The 16,959-nt window shown below is 37.8% G+C and overlaps 1 protein-coding gene across 24 annotated transcripts in view; it reads left to right on the top strand.

The window, feature by feature from the left end:
* Nucleotides 1–16,959, top strand: part of DLG2 (discs large MAGUK scaffold protein 2) — a 1,074,248-nt gene that overhangs the window by 415,459 nt on the left and 641,830 nt on the right. For 14 of the 24 annotated variants that reach the window (XM_054071916.1, XM_054072001.1, XM_054072006.1 and 11 more), the window contains one exon: nt 10,393–10,473. The exons of the other annotated variants lie outside the window; for them this stretch is intronic. In XM_054071916.1, the coding sequence (XP_053927891.1) occupies nt 10,393–10,473 (81 nt within the window). The remainder of the gene's footprint in view (nt 1–10,392; nt 10,474–16,959) is intronic. 24 annotated transcript variants of the gene reach the window in all.

The following is a 16,959-nucleotide window of genomic DNA, read 5'->3' on the forward strand; positions in this document are numbered from 1 at the left end:
AGAAGGAGTTAAAAAGTACAGAAAATATACAGAGGAGGAAAGGGAAACACTTCAAAGCCAGCCTCACCAGGGCTGAAATTCTCCAGGAAGGTGGAGGGTGATGAAAGAAACACAAGTCTAGTTTTGCAAGCCGTGAATGCAAGCAAAGAGCAGCTGCTTTTCTTACAACTACTGGTTTGAAATCCTCAATACGTTTGATAGTTTTTGTTGCTTCAGGCAAAAAGGATATAAAAATGAAATAAAGAAGAATGAGGAATGCTCTATACCCGATAATCAGAGATATCAATAGTGGGTTTAATCAAAGATACAAGAGGCTGAGGAAAGTCTGAGAAAGAAGAGTCATTTGGCATTGCTGAAGATTAGATCTTCAATAAGAGATTGCGTTGGTTACATGTGCATTGAGATGTAAGTGTAGTCTCCTGTAGACCCCACACTGCTGATCCTTAGTGTGCGCCATGAATACGTGATGACTCTGTATTCTGTACTACACCCTGTGTTTGTTTTCTCCCAGTTATTCAGCTGGAGCTCTTCCAAGTACATGTCAACCCTGCTTAGCTGTCCCATAGCAGAAAATTGTGGAGGAGGGATTCAGCGTTCCCAGGTTGCATCCCGTAGCTTTTGTGCTTGTAAGAGTAAACAAAACTCAGGAGTGTCAGTAAGAGTCCCAAAAGGGAAGATGTAATGATTTGGTAAACAAAAGAAGGGACAAAGTCCAGGCTCAGGGTAGTGGGTGGCAATTACATCATGATTGAGAACATCAACACTATAAGAGAAAAGAGCTAAATGTACAGCATCACATGTGGGGTTCCAGAAGCAGAGTTAGTTAACAGAAGTCAACCCACTGTGTGTCACGCAGAGAAAGATGTGAGAAGGAGGATGGATTATAACACTTGGCAATAGCCAGTGATGTATTTTGCTCAGACGAATCCTTATAGGAACAATGAGCAACAGTTCATTAGGAGATAAATACAGTGTTGAACTGGAAGTAAATGGGACACTTAAGAAGTTGGATACAGCTCACACAACATTATGTTGCCAGAAACAGTTGTTTTCATTGTTAGAAAAGTAGCAGCTTGGATAGTGGGTAGTAAATTTACTATTGATAGTAAATCAATACTATTGAATAGTATATTGATACTACTGATAGTAAATTTGCCATAGTTAATTGCCATTAAAGAAGCATGGCCACATCAGTATGCAAAAGCTAAACAGGAAGAAAAGTCTCTGAAGAGCAGAGTTTACATTGGAGACCCCATATTAAAGAAGTATTTTACTAACTTGATGGGTGGTGAGCATATTCATAGTATCATAGTGTCACAGTATCATAGTATCATAGTATCATAGTATAGTTAGGGTTGGAAGGGACCTTAAAGATCATCTTGTTCCAAACCCCTGCCATGGGCAGGGACATCCCACTAGATCAGGCTGCCCAAGGCCAGCCTGGCCTTGACACCTCCAGGGATGGGGCATCCACAACTTCCCTGGGCAACATGATCCAGCGTCTCACCACTCTCATGGTGAAGAAATTGTTCCTAATGTCCAGTCTAAATCTGCCTCTCTCCAGTTTATACCCATTCCCCATGGTACTATCACCACAAGCCTTTATGAATAGCCCCTCTCCAGCTTTCCTCTAGCCCCTTCAGGTGCTGGAAGGTAGCTATAAGATCTCCTCTGAGCCTTCTCTTCTCCAGACTGAACAGGCCCAACTCAGCCTGGCCTCGTAGGGAAGGTGCTCCATCCCTCTGATCATCTTTGTAGCCCTCCTCTGGACCCGTTCCAACAGCTCAATATCTTTCTTTGAGGATTCAATTGGAAGACATTCAATGTTGGAAGACATTCATCTTGCATTGGTACTAAGGAAAACATATGTCTTTTAGTAATGCAAAATATGGGAACTCCTTTTCCTCAAGAAGCTGCTTTCCTGAAAATGAAGAAAGCAGAGTGGAGGTTGAAAAAAATATTGTCCAGGAGAAATAAACCTGCTGAAATACAGATATTTAGAAGCATTTTAAATATCATATGGTATCTGAGACACCCCTCAGTGTGTCTATGGGATCAGAAGAGGTGATGGGACCATCCAGCCTCCATCACACACTTAAGTAAATGTCCCTTTCTCTAAGGATTGGCAGAGCAAGCACAGTTATTAACTTTTGTAAGAAAAAGAAAAGAAGGGAATGATGTTTCTGTGAAAATTTACACCAGGTGTTTTTATGAGCTTGATGCATCAGCAGATACCTCAGAAAGACCGTACAAATATTTAAGTTTTTCCATCCCTGGAACGTATTCTTTCCTTATATTGCCATTTGAGTTGTGCTGGACAACCAAAATATTTCACTGGGAAGCGCATCTCTGATGTCGTCATGAGCAGTAAGACTTAGAAAGGTTAGAAAGCCGTGACCAGAAGCTCTCTGGAAAAAAAGTGGACTATTGGGTCAAAACTGAACTACCTTCTGTTATATCTTATATTTGGGTTTTTGGGGATACTGGTAGATTATAACATTGATCCGTGTTGACAGTTGTAACCTCAACACATATGGTTTCTTTGAGGGAAGAACAACACAGGGACATTAATGTTTCAATGTTTTAAGAGTCAAGGAAGCTGAGAGAATTAGAGGATCTTATTTCATTTATGATCGCCGTAAGTGAAATAGTAAGTTCCTTTCAATGCTCTTATCCCACTCTGTGAAGCCCGGAAATAGCTTTGGCATTACAGGTGATAAAGACTTAACAGTTTGCCATAATGCTAACAAAGACTTTAGTTTGTGCCTGCAAATATCTTATGGCTCTGTTCCTGTATCCTGCAAAAATTGACCACAAACTGATTGCCAGAAAGGCTTGGAAAATCCCTACTTTTCCACAAACAAAGAACTTTTTTTTGATTAAAATATATGATTCATGAACTGAATATATACCTGTAAGAGAGCTGTTTGTTGTAGACGAAATGTCTCATGCATTTGACAAAGGTTTAGTAGAAAAAAATGTCTCAAGCTTAAATTTGTTTCCTAATAACTGGAATTAAATAACCAGTCTGGTCTCAGAGGAGATGTGCACAGAGGCTGCCAGAGAAGATTTAAGGTAAGATACTGGAAAATGGCTACATTTGGCAGTGACATATAATTAACACTTATTACCGATTTTGGGAAGAACTCCTGGAGCAGATAGGAGTTGGACATTATAAAAACGATCTCCAAAATGTTACAGAAGAAGAAATATTAAAATGAAGGTCATTTAGAGTGAACAATCCTTGAGAGAAGGTGCAAAATATACTGAATTAGCTTCAGCTGAAGAGTAAAACCACTGATCTGAAGTCCTACAGCATATTCAAGCCTACATTATGCAAAAGAGGCTTATGTTGGTTGTTAGAAAAAAATTACAGAAAAAAAGTCTTTTATTTGTTTATATTTCAAGGGGGGAAAGAAATTCTACAGATTTATGTATTGGTGCTTGATGATTAGCCTTACTTTATTGGAAGATGCTCCATTGAAAGAGGAGCTCGCGCATATCAATTTTGCTGTAGATAGTACAACTGTCTGGGTAATATCTGAGAATAGACCACAGTTTAAGCATGTGTTTAAGAACATGTGTTTAAGAGCTTTTCAACAAAGTTTAGATTTAATCATGTAATCTTTTATCCCCATAATTCTTTGTCTAAATGGCTGGCTAAAATAGTATTAAAAACCCCTATAAACAACTGTTGCAAAATCAATCAGACTATGATCCATACTCAGCACTTTACAATTCCCAGATGGCTCCATTGGAGTGAAGTTGTCATCATTGATAACTCTGATTAATAGAAACCGTAAAACAAGTATATTTGCATTACTATAAACCACCCTTAAAGGCATTGGAGGCTTGCAAATGAGAAAAGAAAATCACATGACAAAATAATCAATAGAATTTGAAGTCTCGGGTACTCATACTTCAGATAATTATGTTGCATGCCTGTGACAGTAGAAAGTGGCTGTGGCGATACAGCTGAAGAGAAAGTCTGTTTGCACAATCTGGCTCCTGTCCATACCAGTTAGGTCTGGCATGTTATAGAGCAGTTTTGTCCTGGAAGGATCCAGGTAGAGTGACCCAAACCAGAGCCAAGGCTTCACCTAACAGCGAACAGTAAGGACAGTGAAGGTGCAGGCTAAAGCCTGTTACTCAGCCCGCTTTTTTTGGTGATATGTTGATTTCCAGAAGCAGTGGTGTTACAGTATTGCAGCAGGTTGAACCCACCAGCACAGGCAGAAAATTGAACAGGGAGCAACCAAGATAAATGGGCTTACATCCATTGGATAGCAGTAGTAAATTAAGATATGTTGGACAGAAGCAACAGCTCTGGGAATCTCCAAGCTAATTATACTTCTCTGGTGAGGTTACCTATTAGACTGACCAATTGATTGTGAGCTTATCTAGCTGGTGCTTTTTAACCATTAATTTTGGGATGGGAATTAAAGACATGCTTTGGGGAGTTTCTTTAACATCTGAGTTTCCCAGACAACAGAGTAAGCTCTTCCTTCTGAACCTCTCAGTAAGTGCTAGACAAGGGATGAGAAAAATCTCTGAAGACTCCTGAGCACCATGAGATCACTGAATGCCACATAAGAATCAGTAGACTGAATTAATTTTATCCATTTCATGAATGGAGTATAATACTAGAATTAGAGAGATGTGATTTTGCAAGTTATATCAATATTTGTTTTTATGCAGATAATTAATTGGAGGAAGAGGTTGTTTATAGGATGACAGTTTAGAAAACATGATTTTTCTAGAATTGCAGTGAAAAGTAATAGGTTATAAACAAAATAATATACTTGGTAACCCACATAAAGATCTGACATCTCTGGTCTTTGATACAGTTCTCTCACTTGCTTCCTGACCTTTCTTTTCTTTCACTTGTTCCCTTACTACTCCCATTCCCTCAAGCTTATCCCAAGACAGCATTAAGCACACACTGGCAATACGACAAGTAACTAGACTCAACCTTGATGCATCTATGAAGGCATTAAAGCATAGGTCTACTCTGAACTGCAGGACACTTCTTTGGACCCGGTGATGCTCTTTTCCACAGTTGCTCAGAAACTCTTTCTTTTTAGAGAAACAATTGGTTAATGGGATACAAAGGCAATGTGGTTTTGTTGTTTTTTTTTTTTTCCCTGGGCTTCAATCCCAATGTGGATTTCTTTTCTTTGTCAGTTGTGCTCATTCTTTTAATCCCTTAATTTTCTGTGTCTCTGTGCATTACTGTATGGCTTTGTAATTTCCAGTTTTATTCTGTGTCACAAATATTTGTGTCAGTCAAATAAAATTATATATGGTAACAAGTGCAGAAGCTTTAACCTAGTCATAAATGGAGAATGGATTAAAAGCATCCTTGAAGAGGAGGACTTGGGGGCTGTTGGTGGATGAGAAGCTCAACACGAGACAGCAATGTGAACTTGCAGCCCAGAAAGTCAACTGTGTCCCAGGCTGCATCAAAATAATTGTGACCAGCAGGTAAAGGGAGAGGATTCTCCCCCTTTCCTCTGCTCTTGTGAGACCTCACCTGGAGTTCTATGCTCAGTTCTGGAGTCCTCAGCACAGGAAGGACATAGATCTATTTGAGTGAGTCCTGAGGATGATCCATGACCTGTTTGAGTGAGTCCATGAACATGATCTGAGGGCTGGAACACGTCCTGTACAAGGAGAGCTGAGAGAGTTGTGGTTGTTCAACATAGAGAAGAGAAGGCTCCAGGAAGACCATATAGCAGCCTTGCAGTACTGAAAGGGGGGCTACAGGAAAGACAAAGAGGAGCTCTTCAGCAGGGGGTGCAGTGATAGGACGAGGGTAATAGTTTTAAGCTGAATAAGGGGAGATTTAAATTAATTTTTAGGAAGAAATTAGTTCCTTTGAGGATGATGAGGCACTGGCAAATGTTGCCAAGAGTGGTCATGGATGCCCCATCCCTGGAGGTCAGGGTGGATGAGGCTTTGAGCAACGTGGTTTAGTGGAAGGTGTCCCTGCCCATGGTAAGGTTGGAACTGGATGATATTTGAGGTCCCTTCTAACCCACACTGTTCTATGATTCTGTGATTGCGTGATAACTGTCACTCAAAAAAGCCATTTTTTTGTGGATTAGGAGTTTAAGGTAGAACTGTTTTAAGAACAACCAAAAGTTGCTGCCTGTTTTCTTGAGCCTTGGGACTCTACTTTTGCTTCAAACCAATAAGGCATGAGACACGGAGGCAGTCAGATCCTGACTGCAGGAACCCTAGATGCAGCCCACCATTCCAGTTCAAGAATTAAAAAGGGAGGCAATTTGTAACATGGTTATTATGTAAAACATATGCACAAACCGAAGCATTGTGCACACCAACATAATTATCCACCGCTGACAATGACTGTGCTGGTGCTGACTGTAATTAACCTGCAAGCACACTCAAGAACTATTCTTATTTCAGAAACCCTGTGTTAAACCTGCCTACTTGTGAAACTGTGTTCAGCATTGTTTTAATTGCACCCACTGCTGATATACATTGTCAATAACAAGCATTTTTGCTGTTGTAAACAAGGGTAAAACATAAGGATTTTTCAGTGAGGCAAAGCTTGGAAGTCCTCACTTAGCTTGCATGCTCAGGATTTAAACTGCTGCTGAAACTTTATGTATCTGACTTTTTCTTATTGCATACAACATGTTCTTGGAAACCACTCCACATTTAACAGCAGTTAAACCCATCTGCTACTGCTGAAATTTCATTTCATTCACAAGCCTGTTTTAGAAGTATTTTTGGACTTTTCACCAATGTGCTATCAACCGTTAATTATTCTGTTCTAAGCTGGTAAGAAGAATGACTCAAATTTTAAAAGGAAATTGTAGCCTCCTAAATATTTTTAAGCTTTTCATTGAAACTTGCCTTCCTCTTATTGTCTGATGTAATTGAAATTTTCAGTTTAAAAGCAACTTTTTGAGTTCATCACCTCATGCTAAATGCTGATTTTAGTGACTTGTAATTGCATATGTGCAAAATCTGCAGAATTCGTCCAGTACTTATATCACCAGCATAAGGAACAGGCTTGAATGTAGTAATGTGATCACAGACACTGTTCAGTGTTTTGAAGGTCCTGTAAGTGCAATAACTTTCCATTGTTTTATTTAAAAACAGTATGACAATTTTCTTTAAACATCTCTCTATGTTCATGTTTTATTACTGTCACTTGGCATAGCAGTACTTCAGTGCCCTCTACGTAGATTAACAGGAACTTTGTAGTTCCTTGAGATTTTCAGATCTTCTTCATTTTATGAAGACTTTTTACACATAAACCATTATTTTCTTCAGCTTTCTTTGAGTTGCTGACTCTTTGTACGATACTGTATCATGTTCTTATACAAAGGTAATTTTTGTTAGACCAGGAGGCTTCCTAGCGTTTAGTATGTACCATCTTTTTTCATGGTACTATATTGATCCTTCCTTAATGCACAGATTAGCAGGGTTTTCCAGACAGTGATCCTGCTATAGTTATATATAAATCCTTCTAAAAGTGGAATACTTGAACACTGTAACCAGTTTGCCTCTAGGTCTCATTGAAAGCTTCAACTAGGTTTTTAAAAGTGATCCCAAAGGATCACAACTGTCATGGTAGTTCGTAAGACTTAAGATAACTTGAAACAATGTTATGGGGGTTTTATTAATTAAAGAGCAGAAGATTTAGATATTTTGTGAAATAACCCCCAAAACTTTATACTTAAAGTATACATTTATACTTAATAGTAACTGGTATCAATGACAATGTCTATTAGCAAATAGAAGACATTTAAGAAAAGACTTTTTGGGGTGAGATTCAGTTGTTTATAGATATCTAGTACTATTTTAGATGTCCTGCAAGATGTGCATTTGACTGTCAGAAATAACACAGAGAAACCCATAGCTTTTTGTAGCAGCAGCTGGAGAAAAAATTATACCTTAGTGCATGTAATGACACAAGACAACTTTATCTGGGAAACTTGATCTCGCCTTTAGGGTTGCCACAATTGTAATATATACTATGATATGTATGAACAATGCTGTTTCTAAATACTTGAACACTTTATCTAAGAATATGTTTTCACAAAGAGGATTACATACCTACAATGTATATACACTTAGTGCCATTCGTACAATCTTAATTTCAAAGTAAGTATGCGTGTGTGTATATAACCAGCTTTTACCTGGCTATTAATAATCTAGCTCCCAGTTAAAATTGCTGAAATTAATAGAGAATAATCTTCACATGTATGAAAGCTATGGTGTTATAGCAGGTAGGACTGGAAAGGATTTATTTCAATGTTTCAGCACTGCAGAAGTTAGAGGCTTTTTTTTTCACAGCAGCAAATTTAAGATTATTTCTCTGGATTCTGTCTTCAGTGAAGATGACTGATCACTAACTCTCTGTAATATCCTGCTTTCAGTCTTCCCCAGGCTGTGATTTCCGCATCCTTCATCACTCTTTTTCCTCCTGTAGCTTTCCGTTCTTTCCTATTTTAAAATGCACTGACCCCAAAAGGAAACAGTTCTGCTGGTCTCATCATCTATGATTATAGCATAATAGTTAAGACCTGTGTCCTTATACACAGCATTCCTTTTCTGGAGGAAGATCATTTTGTAACAGAACCTCACCTTTGGCTCCCTTTTAGTTAATGATCTCTGCATAGATGTTCCTTACACTGTATCTTTGCATGTGAATTTTCCTCCCTCTGAGCAGTGCTTACTGCTCTGTGAACATTTCTTCTATCTATCTTTATAAAACTACACGTTTCTTTCCAAAAGTACCCAGAACCAAATCCACAAACTAAATTACATACATGCAGAACCTTCCTGTGGTCAAAGTGCCTCAGTGCTGTTGGACTTGCCCATTGAATGCCTCCAAGTCACTCCTGGTAGGCTTGGTCCTAGTGTGTGGGAATTCATGGTCACTCACTACACTGTTAAATAAGTTACTCCAGACTTTGTCACGTTAAAAGTTCTTGTCTGCATGAGCACAACTGAATATTCAGACCTCAATTCATCCCACCTCACTTAGGTGGGAATGCATCATCCTAAGAGTGACTCAGTGCATTTGAGCCCTGAACCATTCTCAGGAGTTTCCAGTGTCTTTAAGAACTCTGCTCCTCACTGACAGATCTAAATGCCTGAAGTTTGACAGCACCAACGTAAGCCTCAGTTTTTAGGAATAATATTGCATGAGATTAGTAATCCTTTTAAGCAAAGCTAGAAGTCCCTTTTCCTTAGATCATACTGAACATTAAAAAGTGTTATTCTCTGAAGTTTTTGACAATTAGTAGCCATTCTTTATACTGACAGTATCTCAAGACTTCCCTGAACAAATTCTTAGCCTAGTGTTTCTACGCTTGCTGGTAAAATACACTTCATTTCACTGGTGAGACTGAAAAAAAATATTTTTTGTCCTTTTTGTTTTTAAAAAGTTGTATTCTTTAGTAATACAGAAACAAAAAGTCTCTAAAGTACTATATTACAACGTGAACGTCAGCGTTATATCAACATCATAATCAATAAGAACTTCATAAAACGCTTTTCAGTACCTTAGGTATTAAATATTCTGTAAATAAAAGTAATTGGATGCATAGCTACAGACATTGCAGTTTTGCTATTAATAAAAACTATGATCCTTGCAACACAAGTCTCCCATTTACTGACAGATATCTTCCATACTGCTGTCTGTTAAGAACTGATGTGTTTTCTACGACAGCATTGACTCATGCCTAGGCAGGAGCCTGAATTTACTGCAGATATTCTGTTTCCAAAAAAACTGAAGCCTGACATTCATTAAAAGCAAATGTACAGTATACTACTGTTAAAACTTGACAAATTCATAGTGATAATTAGAGTGGGTTTTAAAATTTAGAAGCCAATGGGGTTATTTCTAATTTTAGCTAAAAAGAGATGGATTGTAAAGAGAATGTTTATTTATTCCTTATAGCATTTTTGCTTGATTTCCTAATAATTTGTGGAGATTGGTAGGTTATGCATACTAAAAATAAACTGAAATACAGTAACACAGTGTTAATTTTTGTAAAATATATATCCCTTGCTTGTTCTCCCTTGAAGGATCAATAGATATTCCATAGATATTTATAATCACACGTAATAATACTCACTCACATTTTGAATATTGTATAATATAATGCCATTTCACTTTTTGTTACAAAGTCTCTGAGCAATTCATCATATATTAATACCAATTTACAGCTTGAAGGGAATAGATGGCATGGCAGATTATTTCCCAAAGCAGTTACAGCAAAAATGAGCTCCTATCCCCCCAAGACACAACCTGGGAAGCAAAAAAGCACGACTGAGCACCATATGCAAACACAATGAGAAATCTGAGTTTGGAACATGTCCTGAGTAGATGTCTCTATGTACTTCCAGAAAGGCCAAGAGGAAGAAAATCCTACAGGTAGAGGCCTTCAGCTGGGACCTTTTCCTGAAATGGAATGGACTAATACACAGGTGAGAGTAGTGAATTTAGCTGTGAGAAAAAAAAGTGAGGAAAGGGAACAGTTTTTGGTTTGTTGCTTCATAATTTTGCCCATTTTTCTCATCAACTTTCCCCTAGACGTAAAGTACCTGATTCAAAAAAATATTTGTGTGAATGCACCAATAATTGCCAAGGTGTTGTGGCATTCAAGATTCCTCAGTTATATATGGATAAAACTGAAAACATTTTAGGCTATTAGGAAAACAATTTGGCCTCTCTTGACTTCTGACATCCAAGGAAGTCAATGATACTGCCATGGTAGTCAATGGAGAGGCTCTTCCTGAACGCAATTCTTCTAACCTGTTTTGGATGTCTCCTTCACATAGATGTGGATCATGCCCTGAAAATTATTGTCTCTCTCCATTGTCTAGACATTCTTTATGCTCAAATAACTTAGATATAAATGTCTGGTCTTCAGATATGTCAGGCAATCAGGAAAATTTCAACCTTATTTTTTGAAATTTCTTTTTATTTTCTATTGGTGTTGCAGAGATACAATCAGTCTCTGAGGTGTAACAGACATGATCAGCCTGGAGTATAATACAGGAAGACAGTGTATTTGTGTTGAAAAGTGCTGCTATCATGGACCTGAAAAGCCTGACAGACAAGAATATTGCCGAAGTTGCTTTTTGTTTTGTTTTGTTTTGTTTTGAATCAAAGAGCTTTTTCAATAGAGTCGTCATTGAAACAAATAGCACAAAAAAGCTCCAAATCAAACGAAAATGCCAGTGACTTCTACACCAGGATACCAGCCACCATAAATTTCTGTATTCAAAATATGAAGTTTAGTTTGTACTGCATTTGTGTTCTCAGTTTTCAGTGTATGACCTCATGCCATTAGGATAATAGATGTGTGAGAAACATGATATTTTGGTTGTTTGCCAGCTGGGTCATTTGCAATCTCAGGAGGAAAAGAAAGCAGTCTAAGATATCAGGATAATGCGCACTAATGGGATATTTCTGGTAAAAGTAGTCTAAAGTGATATATTGTTGATGTCTAAATTGCTATACTTCGATTTCAGAGTTAAAAAGACATTGGGGTAAATAGGGTAGACGACAATTCTGAGTGACCCTTGCACAGCTTTCTGCCAGCTGGACATCAATTTATAGTGGGTTAGGATATCTAGGTAATTTTCCTAAATATAATGGACAAAAATATGTGGTGCTTAAGATGACAACCCAGGATGAATTCAGCCACAAGTATAATGGATAAGAATTATTACAATATTTATCTGTACGCTCAATTTCAGCCTCCTAAGATACTGAGAAAGGTTTAATTTAGCTTATTTTTTGGTTTATTTTGGGTGCACATAACTAATTTTTGCTGCTTTTTTATAACACCAAAAATGAAGAAGAAATGAAGCTAGTCAATCACTGTTCAATTAGTCATGTCATTTAGTCATGCAAAGATGAACAAAGACTCTGATACCTCTTCAATACTGAGTGGCACGCAGTGGGTGGGAAGTGCTGCTTGCTCCTTAACAAGCCCATATGGTGGTAGGAGATCCAGCGTCCCTACTATGCAAACAGTACTGAATCTTTAAAAGCATGTTAAACAACATCTGCCAGAGACAAAATAAATAAATCAGAAGGCTCATTGCCTCATAACTTTCACCTAAGAAAGAACCTTTATAAGCAAAGGCTGAAGAGATCTGTTAGGGTATTTTTCAAATTCTAGAGATGGATTATGAGTATCACGCAGAGCAGGTTAGTGATATGTGAGCCCTGGAAAAACTATTGGAAACATTAATGAGGTTCTAGCTAAGAAAGCAAGCATATGAATTAATGGTAGTTTTAAAGCAAAGCAATTATATTAGATAACTTTCATTTTGGAATGTGAATTTGCTAGATGAATGGTGTTGTTTAGGCTTTTGTAAGGCATTTGATTTAAATTTACATTGTATCTGTCATAAACAAATAATGGTATAAGCTATCCAATTAATATTCCTTAAGGACTGATTAGCTGACATCTTGAAGTACTGATCAATGAGAATTGACTCTTACATGGAAATTTTAAGGGATTGTCTTCTACAATTCAGAATTGGATGTGGACAACATAATGTGGACAACAAAACCATAAATTATTTGGAAGGCAGTGTGAACTCTTGGCTGGTAAAAATTGCAGGTGATGCAAAGACAGAAAAAGTAGGAAAAAAGAGGATGCAGAAGTCAGACAGACAACTTGAGTTACCGTCTAGCCTCGTAAACAGAAGCCACCCAAACAAAATTATTATTCCCTAGAAGAGATGTATTACACAGCCAGAAAGAGGCAATGTCAGCCATACACACACAAAGAGGAGATCTTCAGTGGAAAATAAGTGACACTAAGAAGGTTCCAGAGGAAAGAACAGACAACTTAGCAGGGCTTGCACCATGAAAGTTGAATTTTAAAAGAAGACTAAGAGTTAAGAATAAAGAGGTGGGTTTATTTGTGTGTGCAACAACAGTGAGATTGTGGAAACATCTCACCAAGTTTTGGAGACCATAATTTTAAAGGAATTAAATATGTTTGGTTTTCTTTAAAAAAATAATAAAACTTTTTTAGTTAATTTCCTTTCATTTATTTGTAGTCTTGGAGTGGCTAAATTTTGGTTAAAAAGCAAGGTTTGGTTGAGAGGGTTTAATGTTGCTTCAGTGCTATGTCATCATCTGCCATCAGCATCTCAGTGATCTCAGGTGGTCTTGAAAATGAGATTCTCGACTTTAGATACGTTGTTCCAATTCCTGGCTTTGCATCTAGTCTCCGGAGTCATCTCGGGCTGTTTCTCCATTGCCTTGGCCTTTGTTTTCTTATCTGTAAAAGAGAGATAACATTTTCCTTTTGAGAAGTGCTTTGAGAAGGATCACACTTCCTGAAGAATGTTTAGATTTTCCCTGTTTTACATATAACTAATTTATTACTATATAACTATTACGCATGTTCTCAGAACAGTGAATGATATGTTCTCATAGAATAACATTCTACCACATATAGAGGTAAAAAGAAACCGAGTACTCCCAATTTACAAGCCTACAGGTGCACTGATCAACCCCTAGAGAAAGTATAATTAAAATTAGCTTTATTATTTCCCCCCATTACACCCTATTATAGTAATTCTTTTCAAGCTCCCTGCTTTGACTTGCACCTAAAATAAACTCCATTCACTTATTCTCATCCTGCTTACCCTGCATCATTCACTGGGAGAAAGTGACTCTCATCTCAAGTTAGGCAATGATGAAAGGGTCCATTTTTCAGCTGTGAAGTTTTTTTAAAAAAACACATTTCCATGCTTTTTGTTCCGTTCACAGCAATACCTATCTTTGTCTTAACATCTAAACAAAATATAGTGGCTAGGTAATTAGGGGTCTAGGACAGGTCAGATCCTGAGAACTGTTGAGCAATCATTTATGTTTATTTCTTGTTTAAAACTCAGGCAGTAAAGTCTCTGAAGTCTGGCCAATCTATTTTTAGCTTCTTTATTTGCCAAAAGCCTTCACCAGTGGAATTCCAGTCCTTTACGACACTGAGATACTATAGTGATGGATATAGGGTTAATCAGAATATGACATTCTTTGTATCATCTTAACTTTTCAACTGGGGAAAGGGAACTGACCTCCTGTACTCTTCATTGTAATGCGAAAAATACAATAGAGATTATAGGCAGAGTTTGAGTTTCAAAATCTGATTGTATTATAGTAAAATTTCTCTGATGTATACATCCACTTCCTTTGTGTACTCAGGGAAATATTTATTAACTAACATAGTTAATTAGCTTTTCCCCCAGTGGGTTTTCAGAAAAGAGTCTTTGCTCTTGCCTATATAACCCTTATAGAACTATACTCCTTACAGAATTTTCAATTCACTCGTTTCTCTGTGAAGAATTTTTGTGCTGAAAATATTGCATGGGTATCAGAAGGTCTAATTTTGCCTGCAATATCTTCTCATTATTTATGATTACTCATGAGTAGTAGAGGAGTTAGAGGTGCACTTTACAAATGTATTTTCCCTTTCCTCATGGTGCCAGTGATATTCTCTTGTAGTCTCTCTCGTGGATTTCATCAGATGTTGCTCAGGCAGTCAAGCTTATCACCACCATAGAATCACAGAATGGTTTGGGCTGGAAGGGACCTTAATGATCACCCAGTTCCAACCTCTTGCAATGGGCAGGGTCACCTTCCACTTGATTGGGTTGCTCATAGCCTCATCCAACCTGGTCTTGAACACCTCTAGGGGTGAGGTATCCACGACTTCTCTGGACAACCTGTTTCAGTGCCTCACCAATGTAGTTGACCTTCCAGCCTTACAAGCTGAGCAGAAGCATTTGGTTCCTCTTACACTGAGGCAAATTATAAAACTTCGAATGTCTGAGGTGAGTCCAAGATATTGCCCACTGTTTGTAGATGAAACAGTATTTATAAAGGTAGTTGATGTCTGAGAGAATTTATTACTAAAGACATTTCTTCTGGCTTGAATGCTGCTGAAAATTATCTTTGTTGTTATGAAAACAGAAATATTCATAGTAAAAAGGGACACTATTTGTGGGCAATTCTTTCCAAGTGGAAGTCTTTAAATTGTTTGATTTCTTCTATTAAAAATCATCACTGATATTTCTTGTAATAATAGAAAATAATTAGGTGAACTGTCTGTAGTGGCCCCTGCAGATACATTTTATCTGAAATGATTTATTCCTATATTCCACTTCCCTGCATAGAAAAGCATTCACAAGAGCTTCCCATTACCAGAACTGAGCCCTAGAGTCTTAAACAATCTTACATCTCCTTTGCAATCAACAGCAAGTTAACTGCTGTTTTCAATCCTCAATTAAGTAATTATCACATACTTTCCTGCAGAGGTCAAATATTAATATCCATCTAATGTAAAAGAACCCTTAATGTACAGGTAGTAGTTTTGCTCAACAAAGCTGAGGAAAACAGTAGTAACATCAGTATTCTGTAGTGCTTACCCATGTTATATGGCCTAAAGTGAGTGCTGAAGCTTGAAATGAATTTCTAAACTAGTCATTCTTGATTTATTTATTTTTTTTTCACTCCTGTGATGTAATGCAGCATGAGTTGTTTAACTTACAGCAACAAAATTATTCAGGGTTAAATGTTACAGAGCCAATGAATAGGTTGTTCTGTTTTTAATTGATGCTATGACCTACATTTCTCCCCAAGGCACTGCAGACATTTTTCAGAGAAGTCTCCTGTTAATTATAATTGTACTCTCTGGTGCTGGGTCAGTTGTCATTTCTATTATATAAACTTTAAAAAGTAGAGAGACTTGGTTCTGTTATGTTAAATCACATTAGGTAAAGATTTTCCATTGAGACTGGTATCTCAGATATAACTGTTTTCTGAGATAATGGTGGCTTCAGCCTCACAGTCAGTTCTGTACAAAATCCTGTAAATTCTGAGGGCCCCAAGAGGTACCTGTGTAGCTGTGTGGTTGCTGAAGGCACTTCCTGCATTCTTGAGAAACAAAGACTAAAATGCTGAATATTTGCACCAGCTTAAATTCTCGTAGCCTCCTGGGGAGCAAATGTGTGGTCTTGACCATCAGCTAACCATGGTTTCTTGAGTAAATCCTAACCTCATTGCACTGCTGAGTGTGTTCCATATTTCCTCACAGAAGGGGCCACATCCGTTCCTGTGCTCCCTATACCATCTGCGTCATGGAAACAGTGAGATGTAACCTGGATGAAAGGTGGCTTATATTAGTGTAAAGTCATCCATTTCTAAGGAAGAGCTAGAAAAGCTTAAGAATTGCTGAGCTTTAATTATAGACTCTCTGCATCCCCATCCTTACACAGAGAAACTTACATGGTCATGTTATAATATCAGACTGTTCTTAACTTCCTTGAGAGGTTTCTTCCACTCTCATGACAGACATAATATTTTTATTGTTATTTATTTTTTTATTATCAGTTTAGTCTAGATGGGACTAAATCACACTTGGCTCTATTACATATGCTTACTTCAAACATCTAGGGTTTCTTGATTACTTAGGCATAAAATCATGGAATCATAGAGTGGATTGGAAGGGACTTTTACAGCTCATATAGTCCAACCTCCCTGCCAGAGACAGGAACACCTTCCACTGGATGAGGTTGCTCAGAGCCCCATCCAACTTGACTTTGAATGTTTCCAGGGATGGGGCCTCCACTGCCCTCCTGGGCAGCCTGTTCCAGTGTTTCATCAACCTCATTGTAAAAAATTTCTTAGTTATATCCAGTCTAAATCTACCCTCCCTTTGTTTAAAACCATTACTTCTTATCCTGTCACAACAGGCCTTGCTAAAAAGTCTGTCCCCATTTAAACATTGTAAGGCTGCTACAAGGTCTTCCCGGAGCCGTATCTTCTCCAGGCTGAACAACCCAAACTCTTTGAGCCTATCCTCATAGGTCGGGTTCTCCAGCCCTCAGATGATTTTCATGGCCTTCTTCTAGATTCGCTCAATTCAGGTTAGATAAGAAGCT

Source organism: Cuculus canorus, chromosome 1 (genome assembly GCF_017976375.1).
Source record: "Cuculus canorus isolate bCucCan1 chromosome 1, bCucCan1.pri, whole genome shotgun sequence".
Lineage (NCBI taxonomy): Eukaryota > Metazoa > Chordata > Aves > Cuculiformes > Cuculidae > Cuculus > Cuculus canorus.